The sequence below is a fragment of the Nicotiana attenuata genome, chromosome 10 (genome assembly GCF_001879085.1).
Source record: "Nicotiana attenuata strain UT chromosome 10, NIATTr2, whole genome shotgun sequence".
Taxonomy (NCBI): Eukaryota; Viridiplantae; Streptophyta; class Magnoliopsida; order Solanales; family Solanaceae; genus Nicotiana; species Nicotiana attenuata.
The window spans coordinates 8,913,070-8,934,684 of NC_031998.1; the positions used below are offsets into that span (position 1 = coordinate 8,913,070).

Below are 21,615 nucleotides of genomic sequence, written 5' to 3' on the forward strand. Positions count from 1 at the left end.
ATTTTAATTTTAAAATAACTTTAAACTCGAACTTGAAACTACTCTCCGAATTGAATGAGTAGTTAATTTTTTTATATTTTTATTTTTTTAATATAACTAATTATAAGATATCTATATTTATTAATTCAAATAGAGTAACCAATTAATTCAAAATTTAAGAAGGTTTTTTTTAGTTAAAAAGTTAGTTTATTTTGTCTTAATAATGCCACTTGATTTTTTGTGGTTATGCCACTTGTTTTAATAATGTGATTGCCTCTCCTTTTATTATATAGATTATAGCTAATTATAAGATATATGTATATGTGTGTGATATATATATATGAAAGAAACTACATTATATTTGAAACAAACTACTTTCCAATTTAAATTGGCAATTTTTATTTCCTTATTTCCTTTTTTTATTTTAAAATAATTTTAAAACTCCAAATTGAAACCACACCCCAATTTGAATTGGCAATTTTTTATTTCTTTTTTTTTAATTTTAAAAAAATTTTAAAACTCCAAAATTGAAACTATTCCCCAACTTGAATAGGTAGTTTTTTTTAATTAATATTTTCGTTTTCTTTATTGTAGCTAATTGAATTTTTTCTTATTTTTCATTATTTTATTTTAAAATAACTTTAAAACTCCAACTTTGTCACGACCCAGATTTCCCACCCTCGGGAGTCGTGATGGCGCCTACTCGTAGAAGCTAGGCAAGCCACGAAATATAGAAATTCTTAACTCATTCATTTTAATCCTTTTTAACAACTTGAATTAATAGGTAATCAACATATTAAAATTTACGATAAACAGAAATAAGCGGAAGACTTAAGCAACTAAAAATAATCAGCCAGTACTACAATGCCAATATACGCCTCTACCCGGAATCTGGTGTCACAATATTCACGGACGGACTAAGATTACTACAACAAATGTCTGAAAGAAATACAATCTGTCTCGAAATCTAATGAAAACAGAGTACATAATGAGATAGAAAAGAACGTCGGGCCTGCGGACGCCTGCAGGACTACCTCGGGATCTCTGGATGGACTGAAGGCTGGCTCCCCAAGTGCTACTGTCCAAATGCTGCTCCAGTATCTGCACGTAGTGCAGAGTGTAGCATCAGCACAACCGATCCCATGTGCTGGTAAGTGTCTGGCCTAACCCCGGCGAGGTAGTGACGAGGCTAGGACCAGACTCCAAATAAATCTGTGCAGTTATATAATATACAGCGGAAAATAAACAGGAATAAACAATTTAAATGGGAGGGGGTTACATGCTCCGGGGGAAAATGTCAAATCCAGCAGGAACTTAAGAGAAATACGAGAGAACAACTCAGAATCTATAACAAAATAATAATAATATTGTTGCGGCGCGCAACTCGATCCCTTAACATTTACCACTGTTGCGGCGTGCAACCCGATCCAATATAATATTTACCACTGTTGCGGCATGCAACCCGATCCAATATAATATTGTTGTGGCGTGCAACCCGATCCATATTTATAATATTGTTACGGCGTGCAACCCGATCCATATTTAGTATTGTTGCGGCGTGCAACCCGATCCATATATAGTATTGTTGCAGCGTGCAACCCGATCCATATATTGTATTATTGCGGCGTGCAACCCGATCCATATATTCATATACCTTTAGCAACAACCATACCAAGAGTCCCGGCAAGGTATCAATAATAAACTACACTATCCCGGCAAGGGATCAACAATAACTACACTATCTCGGCAAGGGATCAACAATAAAAGTAAATACGTCCCGGCAAGGGAGAATCAGCTATAACCAATCTTATCTCAACTTCTATTCATCTCGGCTAACACCAAAATTCAAATCATAAGTAATTTCCACGAGAACAAACTTAATCCTTGCTCAATATCGAGAATCATCAATTAAAGCATTCGTAGTATCACTTAATAACACAACAAATTTCAATTTAAGACTCACGGTCATGCTCGACTCCAACATATAGATACTCGTCACCATGCCTATACGTCGTACTCAATAAGAAGAAAATAGCAAATAGGACACAACTCTTAATACTCAAGCTAAGGTTAGACCTAACACTTACCTCGAACTTCCACGGCTAACTCAATCCTCAAACACCGCCTTTCCTTTCGAATTCGGCTTCAAATCAATTGTACTATACATAATCGACTTAATAACATCATATATGCTAAACAATCCAATCCCAATACTTAATTATAGTTTTCTAATCATTCTTCCCAGAAAGTCAAAAAAAGACCCCGGGCCCGCTTGGTCAAAACACGAAGTTCACACCAAAACCCGATCACCCATTTACCCACGAGCCCGAATATATAATTTGTTTTGGAATCCGACCCCAAAACGAGGTCAAATTCCCAAATAATCAAAAAGACCTGACTCTACACAATTCCCCAATTTTCTACCATTAAAACCCTAGGATTATTGATAAAAGTTGATGAAAAACATTAGTTAGTTGAAAGAAATCAGTTAATGAATACTTACTTGTGATTTGTGAAGAAAATCTCTTGAGAAAATCGCCCTAGTTCTTCTATTTTTGTGAAAGTTTGAAAGAAAAATCGCTGAAGTTATGTTTTAAAAGACTCACTGCCCGACTTCCGCACCTGCGGTGCCTGGGTCGCACCTGCGAGACCGCACGTGCGGAAAACTGGTCGCTTCTGCGGAAATGACTAGGCCCCGCTGGGGCCGCACCTGTGAGAAAAGGACCCGCTCCTGCGGAACTGCGTCTGTTGAAGATTGTCCGCATCTGCAAGGCTGGACCGCACCTGCGACCCACTGTGCGCACCTGCGAGCTCGCACCTGCGGTGCTCGACTCGCAGGTGCGGTTACACCACAACTAATGCAACAACAGTGTTTTCCTAAGTTTAAACACCCCGGAACCTACCCGAAACTCACCCAAGCCATCGGGGCTCCAAACCAAACATGCATACTAACTCAAAAACATCATATGAACTTATCTGTGCAATCAAATCGCCAAAATAACCTCTCAAACAACGAATTAAACCTCAAAATCAATGAAATATCTCAAAACTTCTTAAACATCATCTTTTGCATTTTAGGTCCGAATCACGTCAAACGGATTCCGTTTCTTATCAAACTTCACAGAATTATCTTAAACCACATATAAGACCTGTACGGGGCGCCGGAACCAAAATACGGGCCCGATACCAACATGTTCTGATCAAAATTCATTTTCAAATCCTTTAAACAATTTCAGAAAACAATTTTCTTTAAAAAAAATATTTCTCGGGCTTGGGATCTCGAAATTTGATTCCGGGCATACGCCCAAGTCCCATATTTTCCTACGGACCCTCCGGGACCATTACATTACGGGTCCGGGTCCGTTTACCCAAAACGTTGACCAAAGTCAAATTAATTCATTTTATAGTCAAAATTTATCATATTTCACAGATTTTCTCATTTAAGCTTTCCGGCTACATGCCCGGATTGCGCACGCAAATCGAGATGAAGATAAAAGAGGATTTTAAGGCCTCGAAATACAGAATTTAATTTAAAAGCAAGTGATGACCTTTTGGGTCATCACAAACTTGAAACGACTCCCTAATTTGAATGGGTAACTATTTTTTTATATTTTTTTTAATATAGCTAATTAAAAGATATCTATATTTATTAATTCGAATAGAATAACTAATTAATTCAAAATTTAAAAAAGTTTTTTAGTTAAAAAGGTAGAGTTTATTTTGTCTTAACAATGCCACTTGGCTTTTTATGGTTATGTCACTTCCCATATTCCTAGGACCTATAACGAATGATGCCGGAAGTAATAACTTTGACCAGCCTGTTCTCCTCTATTGATAAGGCTCAACTCTCAAGGCCATAGCAATAATCCTTCCAAGAAAATCATGATTGTCTAATCAACCAAGATTCTTACTAAACCTACTAAGAAGAAACCCTTGTAGTACATGAAGCAATACTTCTTTTGCCTGTGAGTGCTATAAATTAAAGTTAACCCTAAATAATAAATGTGGGCATTCACTAATTAAATTAGAGTCGTAATAAGCTTCTTTAAGTATGGCAGTGCTCTTGAGACCTTTATTATTGATATACATGATGTTTGATTAATCGAAGCAAAAGTCTAGTTGGTAAGATGTCATTCTCTTTTCCATAGTCAAACTGAGAAGCTCCTGAAGCAGTGCGGCCACTCTATTTTAAGCTTTGGGATCAGCAAGTCCAAACCTTCCGGTATTAAGCTATGGAGAAGGGAATCCATGCATCTTCTGCCACTTTTGCACTTAAGGTAGTTTATGTTTAGCCAAAATCCTGCATAATAACTAGGGGTGTTCAAACCGAACCGGAAAATCGCACCAAACCTAAAAACCAAACCAAACCGATTAAAAAACCCGACTAGGTTTGGTTTGACTTGGTTTGGTATTGAGTAAAAAAACCCGAACCGAACCGACATATATATTTATAAATTTTATTTATATTTTTAAGACTTTGTAGTGATTTTTCTTTAGAAAATGTAGAAATATTTGGGATCCTCTCATGTATTAACCTTGAAAGCGTAAATTAACGAAAAAGTATTGTTAGACGACTAAGAAAATAACTATCATGTGTTACTAAAAAATTTCTCCCATTAGAATATTTTAATAGATCATATGTTTGTCAATTTTTTCCATATTTACTAAACATATATTCGCTTATCAAAGCTTTATCTATAATTTTAATAACGTAAGATTGAAATAATATTCATGTAACAAAAAAACCCGAAAACTCGAAAAATCCGACAAAACCGAACCAATCCAAACCGATATAATTGCTTTGGTTTGGTTTTGATAGAAACCGAACCAACCCGGTCCATGTACATCCCTAATAATAACTCAATTGAAACATAAAAGGACCTAAATAGTTTTCCCATTTCAGTTGTCTCTGGCCTGCCATTTCGAAGTGAGGGCCTCTTCACGTACCAACCTTTCCTCTCGGGTTCCAACCGCATATAGCTCTTCCCTTTTAAAGAAAAAAAGAATTCGACCTGGAATTCAAACCTTGAAGGATCAAGTATCTGCATGGCAAAATAAGAGAAGAAAATTTCAATGTATTTTTTTAACCCAATTTCTTCTAGGCAAAGTGAAGATATATATAAGTTATGTACATATCATCATTGTAGAGAAACATAATTCTCTAAGTAAGGACATAATGCACCTTTCATGAGCTCATTCGATAAACCAAAACGATAAGTATACTCCATCTACAAACTACAATTAAATCTACCAATATTTTATCTCTCAAATCACTTCATACCAAGAAATGTATGTTTCAAATTCAGAATTCCATAAAGACTTCCTAGTATAAAGAGGCAACGCTTTAAATTAATCATAATAATAACTATCTAAACAAATGTTTTCGACATGCTTCCTAGAATAATGATATGATAAACTCAAGTACCATAACATCCACTAAAGTCCATTCACCAAGAAATTAAATACTCACTTGGCAAGAAATACACACGAGGATTTAAAAAAAAATAATATCTTTAAGGAGTAAAACTCATTATGTGCAAATTAATTTATCAGCAAAGTATTCCAATCCACGTTGCAAATCAACACTCAATATTCTGTGTGGTAAAGGAAACACGAAAGATTGACTAAGCATTAATTTAGTCCAAGTATGCATCTCTCCAAATGAAGTAGCAATTACTTGGCTACCTGTATCGGCCAAAGGCATTGTCTCAAAACATGTCATAGTTCACGTAGAATGCTACAACAGTGGGCACCGCATAGGATTCAGTCTCTTTCATGTCCTCCTCCCCCTGTATACTATTCTCATTGCCATCCTCAATCCCTTCACAGGACCTAGTTCCTTCACCCACAAAAGAAATTCAAGTGAAATATTTATAAGTGACTATTGTCCCATACGTAAAGCTATATAATTTTGCATTCAGTGGAAGATAAATTACTTTATTGTGTCTTGGTACTTTATTTCGTTTTCCAAGCGCAATCCTTCCCCATTGATTCTCTAGATCATTCTGAAAAATTGAGTAAATCTTTCTTCTTCTTTTTTATTATTAAATATGTGAAAAATTGTAAAGTGTGGCAAGAGAATGATATGGATTATCAGATTTCGGATGCAAAAAGAATGGAAAAAAAACGTCAAAGTAATATTGCACAAATGAGAAGTACGGTGTATGTTCTACCAAGTCTCTAACTGCCAACCTCAATAGCCACCAACGCGTATAACCCATATCCTATATTGATTATTGAAACACCATTATATAATGGCTTAGAGCAATGATCAAGTACACCGTTGTGATGGAATGGTTGTGACTTTTAATATAGCAAATTAAAAGCACAAACAACTATGTATATGCTTTAATCAGCTATAGATGGAAACTTCTCAGTTTTAATAACTGATGAACTGAAGAGACAACTAAGATATTATGCATAATAGTATGGTAACTTGATCTATGATACAATACCAATGTAATTTAGAACTTACAGTGCAAATGTATAAAGATCCCATACTTTATGTAGAAAAAGGCACAATTTTTTTTTCTTTTTTAATAAGATAAATAAAGATAACGACGCAAACTTTCAATACAATAAGTGAGGAATTGAACATAACGACTACAGATCATGCAGAACACCATATTAACTTCATCTTTTATGGAAAACATTGTTACCCAGGATATACATTGAAAAGAAATAAAGAATAGCGTGGTGACATGGTCTAATATAGTAAAAATATTTTTATTTTAATAATTTCCAGAAAAAGAACGGAAATTTTATACTTGACCTACTTGAAGTTAGAGATGCAAACTTCTGAATCGGCAAAGAAACGACAATAAAACAAAAACCAAACAAAAAGACCAAAAATCCAATAATCACCCAAAGTCTAAGCAGCAAGCGCAGACCATAACAATTTATATACTAATTTGAGAGAATTATCCCTAATTGAACTTGCAAAGAAGTTTAGAGAGACCGACAAAAAATCGATTTGAGGGCTTTGCTTTACTTTGTCGTATTACCTTCACAAAGAGTAAAGAAACACATAAATTGCTAGAATTAGCACATATACACCTGCATGGATATGGAGGTCTGAACATCGTTCTTGCCAACATTTTGTAGTTTGCAGAGGAGTCGTTTGGTTTTGTTTTCGTGCTTCCCTTGGTCTCGAAATTTAGAAAAGTAAGCCTATTAGAAATATTACTAACTTATGAAGGGTACATCCCTTCAAATAAGTGAAGGGTGAGGGAACAATATCATGGGAAAGAAATTTAAACGGTGCAACGCTTGAGAATTTTGAAGGAGGGGACTGTTCAAAAAGCGTGTATATGTAGGTTTTTAAAAATAAAAATAAAATTAATTAAACAAGGGTAATTGTGTAATTTAACTTTCAACTTAAGAGCTTCATGCTTTTAATATATTGTAGATTGTAGATAGATAGATGTAGATAGATTAGTATTGTTTTAAGCACGTTCTACTGCTCTGCTTTCCTTAATTGCTGCCTCTCCATTTTATACTCGATCGGTTCTCATGGTTAGTAGGCAAGTTCACAGCAGGAAGGTGCATCTTTTTCTCTTCCTAACACTGAACAAATGACAGATTCATATCCGGTATTCCCACTGAGTGACAATGAAGAATAAAACAATACAGGACGGGCACAGCCTTTCAGCAGCTGATGTGTCCGCACTTGCTATCTAAACTCGAACTATATATAGCAGAAAATTTATAACACACACACACACACTTAACTAGGTGTGTGTTTCTTGTAATCCTAGATCCCGTCTGAACAGAAACCGCAGCCTTACAACACTGCAAACTACAACAAGCACCGAAAAAACAAAAGTTGATTGGTTAATGTCATACACAAGCTTCAATAGCCTACTGTTGCTTGATTTCTGCAGAATAACACTTCAATTACCCTTATTGTTATCTAATGCAATTATTTTCTGCATCTTCTTTTACAAATCATATGAAAGGACTTCGTCAACCACCGGTTGCAAAGGATGGAACGCATAGTTAATAAAAGGTTGCTTGGTGGTTAGTTGGAATTTGGGATGAAGGCGTTCAGAGAGAGACCGAACAGGAAGGAGAAGTGCATTCCGTATGTTTCTTTTCCTTTCTCTTTTATTTCTGTAAGAAATATCGCAGCCCACATTTAAATTCCTGACACTGTTGGCACAATAAATTGAATACAGTTGCCAGTTCATTGTTGAAGACTTCAAGGTAAGGGAGTTATAGGGCGTAATTTACATCAGTATAAAGTATAAACCACAACCTGCAAATCTGGACGCAGGCAAAAGGTAAAAGTAAAATGATTCCCGTATAGAGCAACCATCCAACCATAGCACCAAAATCCATTCAAATCAAATTGACCGATCGAGCTCACATAAATCGATGTGCTATTCCCATTCCTCAATCTATCAAGTGGTAACTTCTTTCAAATAATCAGTTACCAGATCTCCTTAAGAATGCTAGTACGCCTAAACCTGCAACTAATGCAGCACCGGCTGCTACAGTGCTGTAGGCTGAAGCCCAAGCAGATTCTGTATGAGCATAATCCAAACTACTGGAGCTTGAACCCCTCCGATGGCCAGTTATTCCTGAATAGTCTAAATGCAATTTTAACCCCTGTTCAGGTTGATTTCTGTCATCAGTCCTTACATCATATTCAAGATAAGATGGAAACAACATCTAATAACTAATTCTAACTCAATCTTCCTTCCTGTTATTAGGGTATATGCTCATCCACTTCAACTAAATCATGCATCAAAACCCAGGGGCAGAGGAAAGCCAATCATACCTTCCAACCTGCAGATCTTGCATGGTCAACAGCTGCTGTAAGATCACTATCTGATGCTAATACAACCTTGTCATGATCTTCATCTTCATACTGCAAGAGAGTAATTGCCTTGAGTATAATAGTCAACTTGCTCAAACAAGGAAAACCAAGGGGAGGAGAAACATTCAAATGTACAAGGAACAGTTAGAGCATTCCAACCAGAATTTGAGGAAGATTGTCCCGGTCAATGTCATCCCCCACTCTCTGAATGATTGCAGCTATTAGATCTGTCATGTTCCGAATATCTGAAAAATAGAAACATTACAGCCATCATGGGAGTCAAAATTATCATAACGGTTGAATTATGAGGGAGAACAAAGCAGACATCATATCAATTTCCTAGAATTAGTTTCAGCAGACAACATATACAAACAAGTTTAAATTTTTCCAATAATGGGAAAACAACAGTTCAGTGTCGCTCTAATAATAAAATATGAATAAGCAACAGCATAGCTAAATATACAATGCATGATGTGGAAATTCAAGAGTACCAACACAAAGAGCAAAAGGAAAACACAAGTGATATGAAAACAGTTGCAAGGACATAACTCCATAAATTTGATAGGAGTCAGGAGCCTTGGGAAAAGTATGACAGTTCAGAAGGCAAGTTTCAAGATGCCTGAAAAAGAGAAAATAGGGGTTTGCATTTTTAGCTCTGTTCATATGATATCAACGGTACTGCATGATTCAGTATCCTGATTCCTGATTGCATATATAAAATAATTTGTCCAATGCAACAAGAATTTCCAGATAAAAGATACACTTGGTCATAAATGACAACACTAACAAGTGCTTTCTTACTTTTATTAACTAAAAACATATTCTCTAAACATACCACAGTTGAATCTGTGCATTCTTCCCTTTTTGTCTTCAATCTTGAATGAAAAACTATTTGGCTGGCTCGATGAAGGATAGGGAATAGATCTTCCTGTTTCTGCCCCTTCAGAAGCCAATTTCAAGGAACTGTCACTGGAATGTCGAATAAACAACGTGAGGCATAATAAAAAAAGGAAAAGAAAATATGAGTTCACAGATACGGAGATTAAGGCCTTAACCTCCGCGTCTCTTCATCATCATCCGGAGTCAATGCCATAGCTGAATCCCAAAATCTTTGCATCATAGAGTTTGCAGCTTCATTATTTATTCCAGCAGTATTTCCCACCTGGTTAGTGAGTAACAGTCCAGAAGTAAATCTCCACAAACTTTGAGAAAAAGGACTTGACATAATAAATATAGAAACTAAGATTAAATACTGTGCGACAAGAATTTCAGCATTCCAAAAGATTGTTTGCTACTTTAACAATAATTACATCCTAGAATACCTTAATTTTGACATATTAATAGTTGAAGAGTGCCTCAAAAAGGTAATGCTCATGTTAAGTTTCTAGTAAATTACTGAAACAATAAACAACAACGACCCAGTGAAATCCCACTAGTGGGGTCTGGGCAAACAATAAACATTTTAAAAAAAATAGCATGTGATTACTGAGCAGCTTTCAACTCAAAGCAAATACGACAACTTAACCAATTAATATTTAACTGTCAGTATGATATACAAAGGAATCAGGAACATAAACATATCTGCCAGGAAGCACACTGTACAGAAAGCACTAACAGCAGCGGTAACGGCTAAAGGATTGGTTGAAATATTCATTGATCAGAACTAAAATAAAAGGTTGAATATTAATACTGGCAGTGGAGGTCAAAATCAAATGCAAGAATCTTTAGAACATCCTCGAGCAGATTGCTTTTGTGGATCGCGACCGAAGTTAATTTTAAAATGCAACAAAATATAAAATAAACCTCCTTTGGTATTCTGTTCAAACATTCAACAAAGTTGTAATTTTTTTAATATTGGTAAATTGACAACATATTTTACTTTCCTTAAGAAGTCAGTCTTAGCAAAGTGGTAACCAAGATTTCAACTTGATAGATCCAGACAAGAATTTATATGTTTCTGAATATACACAGACAAATGTAAAGCTCATCAATGTAGTTAGAACCCTTAGAAGGTTTTTACTTGAAGGAGGTAATTTACTTACAAGGCAGAATTCAGAAGGTGAATTGACCACCAAAATGGTAGCTCAAAAGATATCAGTTGCTTATGATGAGTTGAGAAGGGAGAAATTAACATGTTTGTGTGCGCTGCCTTACCGTGGCTACAGCTGCATGAGTGATATGAAGCACATCAAGAACAGCAACAACAATTCCCTCTGCCACAAAAAAGAATTACAAATTTAAGCAAATCTAGAAAAGAAGATAACCAGTCTCAAAGTGTAACTGGAGGTGAATGATACCTTTATCAACTACAGGAAGGTGTAAAAATTTCCCATCATGCATTGTATGTAAAGCATCAACAATTGGCATATCTATTGAAGCACATTCTGGATTGGGCGTCATTACCTGGATGTTAGATGCAAAATAAGATGAAAGTTATCAGAGATCAGATAACTTACCTACCACACCTCAAGAAAGGAAGGAAAAAGATAACGAAAGAAAATATAATTTCTAATTATTTAAAGAACTATTATTTAAACCTTTTACTTTGATAATGAACAGAGAGCTATCTCAAACAAAAATATCCCCTCAGTTATCAAGAGGAGAGATTACCTTCTCTACGAGAGTGGACTCGGGGGAAAGATCTTGTGCTATGACTCGCATCAATAAGTCCTTTGAACTGCACAGTCCATGAGGCATATCTTGTCATGAGATGATCAATATGCTATTACACCATAGCACAGAATCTATGAATGTAAACAAGAGGATGCAAGGGAAAACTGCTCACGTTAAAATCCCTCGTGGTTTGTTGTCAACTGTTACAATTGCAGAGCTTGTTCTATATTCGAGCATTTTTTTTGCTGTAGCTAACACAGTATCACTTGGTTCAACTGTAACAATCCTAGAAACACCACAGATCCACAACAAATAGTGACTAACCTGCAGACTACTTAGAAGATTAAATTATTCTAAAAAGTGAAGATATTACCTACTTTGAATTTTCAGAAATGATGGTAGACAGTGAAGGCCTGAACATTTGCTCCCGAAGTGTTTCTATAAATGTATTAGAACTTGCTATAAACAAGAAAATATGAAAAGGTCAGTAAATATACTTGCAAGCCCAGTCAAATAACATCATCCAATAACAGGAACTGGGCAAACAGTCAGTACACAGACAGTCCTACATTATACTAGTGAAGATTAGTAGCAACACAAAATTCTAAACCAACCAGAACCAGATGTTCCCCAGTGTTTTTCAACTCCCTCAACAGCAGCTGCAATGGCCTTTCCTTTCTCAGCTGCTCTTTCGAGGCGAGCAATTGCATCATAAAGGCATTTTGCTATATCAAGCAAAGCAACGACCTCTCCATTTTCTACAACCGGCAAGTGTCTAAATTTTCCTGTCGTCAGGACAAAAATAAGATGTTGGATAGGCTTTCAGAAGTTAACAACTTGATATTTCAGATAAACCAACCTAGCACCATTTTCTGCAAAGCCTCCACAGCAAGTGTGTCAGAAAGCACAAAAACGGGATTTTTCGTCATAATCTTTGAAACAGGTGTTTCCTGTATATTAACTTCTCGAGCAATAACCCTTGTTGCTATATCCTTCAATATGCCCAAAGGAAGTAAAAGAAAAGGATGCATGAAGAGTTAGTTAAAGCTATCACCCTTAGTAGGTATAGGAAAAGCATCAGTGAAATAGGCAGCTCTACAGACTTCTATTTACTAAATGTTTTTTTACAGCATTTTTGCATTATTCAAGTCAAACCTTATCCGTCAGGATACCACATAGTAATGCATTTGAATCAGTCAACAATAAAGCATCAACTCTGCGAGCAGCCATCTTGCGGCAAGCTTCATAAATACTTGTAGTATCAGGTACCGTTAGGGCTTTTGACAGCCGCAATCTCTTCACTGTGCGCTCTCCAGTCAGTCCCCTGTTCCAAATGTGTGAGAGAATAAACTATCAAAACTCAAAATAATCACACAAAAATGATGATTTCAACTCAGTGTGACCATTAATGATCCCAACTATGATCTAAACAAGTTTTTAAAATATTACTTATCCTTACTAGCAAAGGAATCTCTTAGCTACAATTTGTTACTTAATCAAATTTCACAGCATGTGCCAAGAATATAATAAAGAATCAAAGACTTTAAATTGCTAAGCATGTGTCAATTGGGCTGATATTTCCCTTCTTTTGTAACCTATGCATCCACTGGATGCTTCTTGTTAATGAAATACGACTTATTTCATCAAAAAAATAAAGACTTTAAATTGCTAAGCAACCTCCAAAAGCTGCATCAGAAACCTAAAAAAAAATAAAAAATCAACCAACCTAAAAGGGGAGAGCGAACTCAAACCAAAAAACTGAACAACAGAGCCTCAAGGAAGCCTGCACACTGTAGCCTACTGAACCACTCAAAAAGTATGATGGGAGCATTCGAGTATTGGACACTGGTGTATGGACAACAACCATTACATGCTATTAAAAGAGCTGTACATAGGTGAATCAAGACAAATTACCAAGTACAATGACCTCCGAAGTAGCATTTGTTAGTTGCAGATCATCTACATACAACAATGATGTCAAAGGCGAAAAGCATTTATAAGTTCCCCGGGGCCTATCGGGGGCTTTAAGCGCAATTAAAGTGTGAGCTTTATTTTTAAAAAGGCACAACGAAGAAAAAATAAATATACATATGTACAACAACAACAACCCAGTGGAATACCACTAGTGGAGTCTGGGGGTCTGGGGAGGGTAGAGTATACGCAAACCTTACCCCTCCCCGGGGTAGGGAGGCTGTTTCCGGGAGACCCACGACTCAACAGACGAGACAATAATATCAGAAAACAAAAGAATAAATATGTAACAACCAAAGAAACCAGAAAAATAATAATCAGCATCGAACGAGACAACAAATAAGTGGAATGGTAATAACTCAATACTATGCAAAACGAGAAAAATAGTGTGCACACAATATAATCCGCTAGCAATCCTAGACACAACTCTATCAAACTAACCGGTACAACCCCCTAACCTACAACTCTAATGCTCGACCTCCAAACCTTCCTATCAAGAGCCATGTCCTTGGAAATCTGAAGCTGCGCCATATCCTGTCTGATCATCTCGCCCCAATACTTCTTAGGCCGCCCTCTACCTCTTCTCGTACCTGCCAAAGCCAACCACTCACACCTCCTAAAAAGTAAAATATCTTTTTGCCAAGCATATTTATTGTTTAGTACCGCTCTATTCAAGATAGAAACTATGGGCAATTAGGAGTGTACACCTTACTGCGTTGCACACACTGAAGCACATCCTAAGTGAGGCGAATCGCCTACCCTGAGCTTGTATGAGCTTCAGGGCTTAAGCGTGCCTCAATTGAGCCTTTGACAACAATGACAGACACTTGCAGTACACGCGATTAAGCAATTCCATGATGCAGTTTTTTAACTTTAAATTAGACTTCGGCAACACAGTGAGAATGACAATCATTAAGCTGAGATCCCAATTACAAATCCTCTTTTCCACATTGCCAATATTCTAACTATAAAGTATAAACTCTTTTCTTTTCCTTCATCTTGCTATAAATAAGCAGCAAATAAATATTCAATATCCCCCAACCCGAGCTCATATCCATCTCCAGTGTTCAAGTTGGGGAACAAATAAGCAGTGAAAGCATCAAATAAAGCGTAAATTTCACGTCGTAATCATTTCGCGTCAGTGGCAAGACAAAATCAAACAGTACTGATGTTGATGGCCGCAAAAATTTTACATATACAAATTAAGCATCAGTTCAAATAAAAGAATGAAGCGTACATGTTACGAGATGAAGAAATGGACTTCCGGTGAGCGGAATCAGGTTGCGCTCCTCCATTTTCGGCGGCTGCTTTCTTCTTAACGAGAGACGAAGAGCTCGTCAACGACATGCTTCTCCTCGACGATGATCCTCCTCCTTGACTCGTCGGCATCTGAACTCTACAGCAATCAAAATTATCCACAAATAACTTTGAATTTAAGATTTCAAAATTGAACAACCAAAAATCGTGTAATCACGTAATGGATAGTTTTCAACGGTCAAATAATGGCAAAGAAGGCTTTGCGGTAAAAAATTGGAGCCAAAAGAAAATGAAAATAAAAGAGTGGAGTCAACGGCTGAGAATAGGGTTTCCGAGAAGAATATTCCGGCGAGGAAAAGGAAGAGATGGAGGGAAACCCTACGAAATGGGAGAGGGAAAGAGAGGATTAGCGTTTGAGCTCTGAATTGAATTGAACAATCTGTTGAGGACGCGTGTGCTGAGTGGGCCTTGGCCAATAAGATTGTTCCACGTTAACCAATGACAAGGATTCCAATTTCACTGGAGGCCATGAGCATGAGGTTGGCATTGAGACAGTGAACTTCTATTTTGGATTTAACTGCTACTCGTTGGAGTCCTCAACTTTCTTTTTCCATTCGCAATTTCATTTTATCTAACACTATTACAAATAAATCTTTCATTTTTATTAGATTTTTAAATTATGAAAATTATAATTCATATGTGATGCCTATGACGGAGGGGCGAACCAATAAGGGCGAGTCAAGCATGAATAACAGGTTTCTAGGCTGACAAGCGTCTGAAGAAGGGGTGCACATGTTACCTTAGGTGAATCCCACATCGGAATGAGAGAGAAGAGTGAAGAACTTTATAAGACATGATACAAGTTTACATTGTACGTGCTTTTGGGGTTCGATGTGGCATAGCCTAAAAGACAAATCCGTGCGGGCCTAGGCCCAATGCGGATAATACGCGTCATTAGCTTAGGTCGTGACATCATAGGTTTAGTTAAGGAATTTTTACCTCCTATAGCAAAGGTTGATACCTTATTTATTTTAAATAAATACCATTTAAAAAATTATATTCCATAGCTACCTTTTGATTTTTATAGCCAAATATCTATTTATGGTCACCTCCTACCCTTAAGCCATAAAATACGCTGCCCTCTCTGTCATAAAATACGCTGCCCTCTCTTTCTCAACCCTCTTGTATATGGTGGAAATCGGAGAGCTCGATTTCTATAGTTAGATTACACTCCGAGTCCGAGTTCTGGAAGCTCGAAGTAAGAATCAAGCCGGGCCCGGATGAGCGCACCTCGAGAAGCAAATCGGGGACCCGTCATGATCTGCCTTGAGGGCAGTACAATTTCGAGGACACTCAAGAAAGAGCAGAAATTTCTCAAGGACACGTGGGTCAGGGCATAAATTATAGGATAAGATTTGTACGAAATAGTACAAGTCCGTACTAGGTTGTTATACAGCTATATCAATAGAATTCTTTACCATAATTGGAAATGTACCATATTAGGATTTTTTCCTTCTATATAAAGGGACCCCAATCTTTGTAAAGCATATCTCATTCTCTGCAATAGAACATTCTACTCTGCTTTTCTTGTTTAACGTGCTCAACAATTGTTCTTCAGCTTTATCGTCTTTACTTTATTGTTCATACTTTATTGTTCTTAGCTCACCTCGAGGCCTCTAAGATAATCGAGCTCGAGGTCCTTATTGCTTTAACAACACTGGTTTGGTTCATCAATTCTTCTTACTTAAACTTAATATTATTCGTACATTACTAGTATTGGAATAAATCATATATCTTTAAAACCACAAATCATATTTAATTGTTACTCACATATTTATAGGTAAACAGTTTGGCGCGCACCGTGGGGCTAAAGATAATAGTGATTATTTTGGTGCTAGTTTTCTGATAACACACGTTATTCTTCACACTTTTTCTTGTCAAAGATTCTTTGATTTCAGGACTAGATAAGATATGTCTAGCACATAAAACACACCAGCTCACGATAGTGAGGGACTCGGAAAAAGCAGCGGTATAGGGGTCGGTGTACCACCCATAAACCCTGAGGGAGTGCCAAATATGGAGCCAATTGATATCAGTTCGCATAACGCTCTAAACACGGACGCAGGCACAGACCCCGCAAGGAATGCACGCAGGGAAGCCCGTCCAGGAGACCAAGGAACGCCAGGAATGGAAGAAGGGGGAGTCAGCCTCCAAGTGATATTCGAGATGCTACAAGCTCAGCAAGTTGCCATCGCTCAACTTCAAGGTCAGAATAGAACTCCAAACACAGCCGAACCAGTGAACACTCGGCGTGCTGAACCAACGCTAAAAAGGCCCGATGAAAATGGCTCGGGGACTGACCCTGCTATTATGAAAATGCTCGAAGAACTAACCAAAAGAATCGAGTCCAGAGAAAAGAAAATTGAAGAAAATGACAAAAAGGTGGAGACATACAATTCAAGGGTCGATCAGATACCAGGAGCACCTCCGATTTTAAAAGGACTGGACTCGAAAAAATTCATACAAAAACCTTTCCCCCCAAGTGCGGCTCCAATGCCCATTCCCAAGAAGTTCCGCATGCCCGATATACCGAAATATAACGGAATAACTGACCCTAGCAAACATATTACTTCATACACTTGTGGAATTAAAGGAAACGACTTGAATGACGATGAAATCGAGTCAGTATTATTGAAAAAGATTGGGGAAACACTATCGAAAGGAGCTATGATCTGGTATCACAACTTAGCTCCTAACTCTATTGATTCATTTTCTATGTTGGCGGACGCCTTCGTGAAAGCACACGCCGAGGCCATAAAGGTGGCCACAAGAAAATCGGACGTCTTCAAAATAAAACAAAGGGATGACGAGATGCTAAAGGAGTTTGTCTCCCGATTTCAGATGGAAAGAATGGAATTACCACCGGTCTCTGATGACTGGGCAGTTCATGCCTTTATGCAAAGTTTGAATGAAAGAAGTTCGATTGCATCTCGACAGCTAAAGTAGAACTTGCTCGGATATCCAGCCGTGACATGGTCGGATGTGCACAATCGTTATCAGTCAAAAATTAGGGTCGAGGACGACCAGTTGGGAGCCCCCTCGGGCTCAGTTCATCCTAACAGATTCGCAGCCAAGCCCCCGAGGGACACATACCGAGGATCAAGATTCAACAAAGAACTGTATCAACCGTACATTGAAGATCGAAGGAACATTTCGAGGCGTAACATATCTCGAAATGATCGAACAGCAGATCGAGGCCAAAGTTCCCGGGGACTCGTGAGCAAAACCAGGTTTGACAGACACTCGGGATCGGTGGAGGCACCCAGATTATCAGAATACAACTTTAGCGTCGACGCCTCGGATATCGTCTCAACCATTGGCAAAATTAGAGATACTAGATGGCCCAAGCCTATACAGACCAATCCTTCTCAGAGGAACCCCAACTTAATGTGTAAGTATCATGGTACTCACGGGCATAGAACCGAGTATTACAGGCAGCTCAGAGATGAGGTAGCCCGATTGTTCAACAAGGGCCACCTTCGTGAATTTCTGAGCGACCGGGCAAAGAACCATTTCCGAGAAAGAGATGCAAACAAGAAGAATGAACCTGAAGAACCTCAACATGTCATTCACATGATCATCGGTGGAGTCTACGTCTCACAGGGACCTATATTCAAACGTACCAAAGTATCCATCACAAAGGAGAAACGGACTCGGAGCTATGTGCCCGAGGACGCTTTATCATTCTGTGACGAGGAAGCAGAGGACGTATCCCAGCCTCACAACGACGCCCTGGTAATCTCTATCCTTTTAAATAAAGTTCAGGTTAAACGTGTTTTAGTGGATCCAGGTAGCTCTGCGAACATAATCAGATCGAGGGTCGTGAAACAACTCGGCCTGCAAAATCAGATTGTACCTGCTTCCCGAGTGCTGAATGGCTTCAACATGGCAAGTGAAACAACGAAGGGAGAAATTATCTTGCCAGTAAATGTAGCCGGGACCGTACAAGACACCAGGTTCCATGTCATCGAAGGTGACATGAGGTATAACGCACTCCTCGGGAAGCCATGGATACACAACATGAGGGCAGTGCCTTCGACTCTCCATCGGATGATGAAGTTCCTGACAGAGGAAGGAGTGAAAACAGTCCACGGAGAACAGCATGCTGCAAAAGAGATGCTTGCAATCGAGGAAGTGGTGCCGGTACCGGAACCCTTGACCCCGGAGAAGTCGAGCCCCAAAGTAAATAGGTGGCTAAGTAGCAGTCACAGCTCCAAGCCTAGACGGAAGCAAGATAACAGGTAACCGAAGGCGAAGAAGGGAACTCCCTAGCTTCTCGAACCTTCGTTGTTCCCGAGAAGCCCAGTGCTACCAAGTCAACCGCTCAAGAGAAAGGTACACTTGGGAACGGGATTAACCCCTGAACTCAGGAAAAAACTCATTTAGTTTCTTATTGATAATATGAATTGCATTGCTTGGTCCCATTTAGATATGACAGGGATTCCGCGGAAATCACCACACATAGGCTGAGCAACAGTCCCAGGTTTAAACCAGTAAAATAAAAAGGGAGGTCCTCGGTTCGAAAAGCCTCGTGTCAACGTCTAGTCAACAAGATGTTCGAAGAACAAACAGGTAAAATAACGAAAGCCTCTATTGATGATATGACTGGTTAGGTCCCTATGCGCAGAGGACCATTTTTATTCACTTGTAGGAAACAATCAACGTTTTGGGGTTGGCACGAGTAAGTTTCTCGGCTTCATGGTGTCAAATCGGGGCATTAGAATCATCCCCGACCAGGTCAAGGCTCTCGAAGATACCACGATCACGGATAGAAAGATAGGACCGCATTAGGCCCTCGGAGTCGTTGGTAAAGGATCTTACAAGCTCGGCACGATAGAAGCTCTCAAAGGTTCGTGATCTCGAAGACACCCCTTCGTACACGAAGGCCTTAGGTTTTAAAGCATGCGTTGCACTCGTTTTCCCTTGGCTTGGATTTTGTCCCAAATGGGTTTTACCGGCAAGGTTTTTAACGAGGAAACAACTATGTGTTGCCTAAGGAAAGCTCGACAGTATCCAAGTTTTCTTTTTAATCAACCCCGGATACTGGGGGGGCATTACCATCGGAGGTTATATTTTCAAGGAAAATACTTCATGCCTAAGAGAACCTCGGTAGAAAAACTTTGTAATGGACCAAACGGTCAGATGAACCGTGTCCATATAGTAGTCAAGCCCCGACATCAAAGCATGTACACATGTATCAATTTTGTTAACACCAAAAATACTTGGTGTTCCAAAGAAGTCTACTATTACACGAACTCTACATCCTGCAGGAAACGGCTTAAGAGCCAAAGCATAGAAGCACCCCGAATACTCGGGGACTGTCATCGACAGTCAGTACACCCGAGTCATCGAAAATTCGGATTAATAAGACCTCAAAGAGGCACCCCCTCGAAACAAAGGCCAAGGCCAATATACTCGGGGACTAACTTCTCGAACAAATTCGGAAAATTATCGGGAAACAAGTCCAAGTGACATACCCGAAGGCTACGGCCATACTAAAGACTACGGTCATATAAAGGCCACAGCCATACTAAAGACCACGGTCTTATAAAGGCTACGATCAAATAATGCGGCTCGGAGACGTCCGACTTCCGCTATAAATTAAAGGCCTTCAAACACTTTGTAAAAACCGGTTAAATTAGGCTACCCTCTGCAAAAGCAAAATATAAAGGGCTTCGATAAATTTAGCCCTCGAAAAATCCAAGGGCTGCGATAACATCGGCCTTCGGAAATACCTCAAGAGGTATTCGATTATGTTTACACAAACAAATTACTAATAAGGTTCTGATATGCCAAACCTTCGAAAAACCTACGGGTGCAAAAAACACATGCCAAGGCATAATTAAAATTTCACTAAGTCTTTTAAGCCGAAATGAGGGAAAAATTATATAGCCATTCTAAGAGGCCGAATCGGCCCAACTTAAAGAGCCTAAGGGCCGATATATAAGAGCCCAAGGGCCAACTTAAAGAGCCTAAGGGCCGATATATAAGATCCTAAGGGCCAATTTCGAAAGGTTTAAAGGCCAAAAACGTATTATACGAGACCCCGTTCTCACTCAACCCGGACTCAAGAGTCACGGTATCCCGAGCTTTAGTTGGATAGATTTAAACTTAGCTCAACGACTACTATCTCTATCAACAAGGATCTAAGGGTTTATTATATCCCGAGCCCAAGCACATCTCAGGGCCAATCGTTCAAGTTATGCAAAAGAGGCATTCCATAAAGCAAAACAGTATGAAATCCAGTACAAGTCGGAAATAAGATGAAGAGTTCCTATTATATTTCCAAAAGATGGTTACAGGGAATGTTTTCACAAGGGATGCCTACACAAAAACAAAACAAGGAAACCTAAAACTACTTCGGAGTCACATCTCCGGCAGTTGCATCCTCGGGAGATGCTTCTTCAAAACCTTCATCCTCGGAGACTTCACCTTCGTCTCCCCCACTTTTGGAGCCACTGGCTGAATCATCCTCGTCAGAAAGCAGAGCGGCAGCCTCTTCTTCCAAAATCTCCGCCTTTTCAATATCGGCTGAGAGATCGAAGCCGCGAGCATGCACCTCCTCGAGGGTTATCCTCCGAGATTGAAGCCTAGCATGGTCAAGTGCACTCGATAACTTGACTTCTGCTGCAAAAGAGATCTCTTTTGCCCGAGCATTAGCTATTTCGGCATCGTCTCGGTACGAAGACATAATTTCCTCAGCATCAGATCTGGCCTTAGCCAACTCATCAGCGGATTTAGCTTTAAGCTCCTCGATGTCGCGGCCTCGAGCTAGGATCTCCTCCTTAACACTTTGGAACTGACGTTCGAGGGAAGCCAGCTCTTCTCGAAGAGTTTCTTTCTCGGAGGCGAGATTATCCATGCTTTGCCTCCACCCCAAGGTCTCGGCCTTTTTCGTTTTAAGCTCCTCCTGA

At 38.8% G+C, this 21,615-nt stretch overlaps 1 protein-coding gene across 1 annotated transcript; it reads right to left on the reverse strand.

Moving 5' to 3' along the window:
- On the reverse strand, positions 8,034 to 15,161 carry LOC109232980 (CBS domain-containing protein CBSCBSPB1-like). The gene is made up of 14 exons (XM_019398691.1): positions 14,622 to 15,161; positions 12,569 to 12,737; positions 12,273 to 12,405; positions 12,028 to 12,198; positions 11,791 to 11,872; positions 11,586 to 11,699; positions 11,411 to 11,477; positions 11,098 to 11,203; positions 10,955 to 11,013; positions 9,856 to 9,962; positions 9,636 to 9,769; positions 8,960 to 9,045; positions 8,762 to 8,851; positions 8,034 to 8,589 (listed from the first exon to the last, which is right to left on the reverse strand). Exons 1-14 carry the CDS (start codon positions 14,771 to 14,773, stop codon positions 8,407 to 8,409), a joined length of 1,653 nt encoding a protein of 550 aa, XP_019254236.1. The 5' UTR covers positions 14,774 to 15,161; the 3' UTR covers positions 8,034 to 8,406.

Excerpts from the sequence above, each read along its gene's own strand:
- LOC109232980 (XM_019398691.1), bottom strand. The coding sequence starts at position 14,773 with ATGCCGACGAGTCAAGGAGGAGGATCATCGTCGAGGAGAAGCATGTCG. Across the intron at positions 11,873-12,027 it reads CTGGGGAACATCTGGTTCTG|CAAGTTCTAATACATTTATA; the intron begins GTTGGTTTAGAA and ends TCTTGTTTATAG. Across the intron at positions 11,700-11,790 it reads ATCATTTCTGAAAATTCAAA|GATTGTTACAGTTGAACCAA; the intron begins GTAGGTAATATC and ends TGGTGTTTCTAG.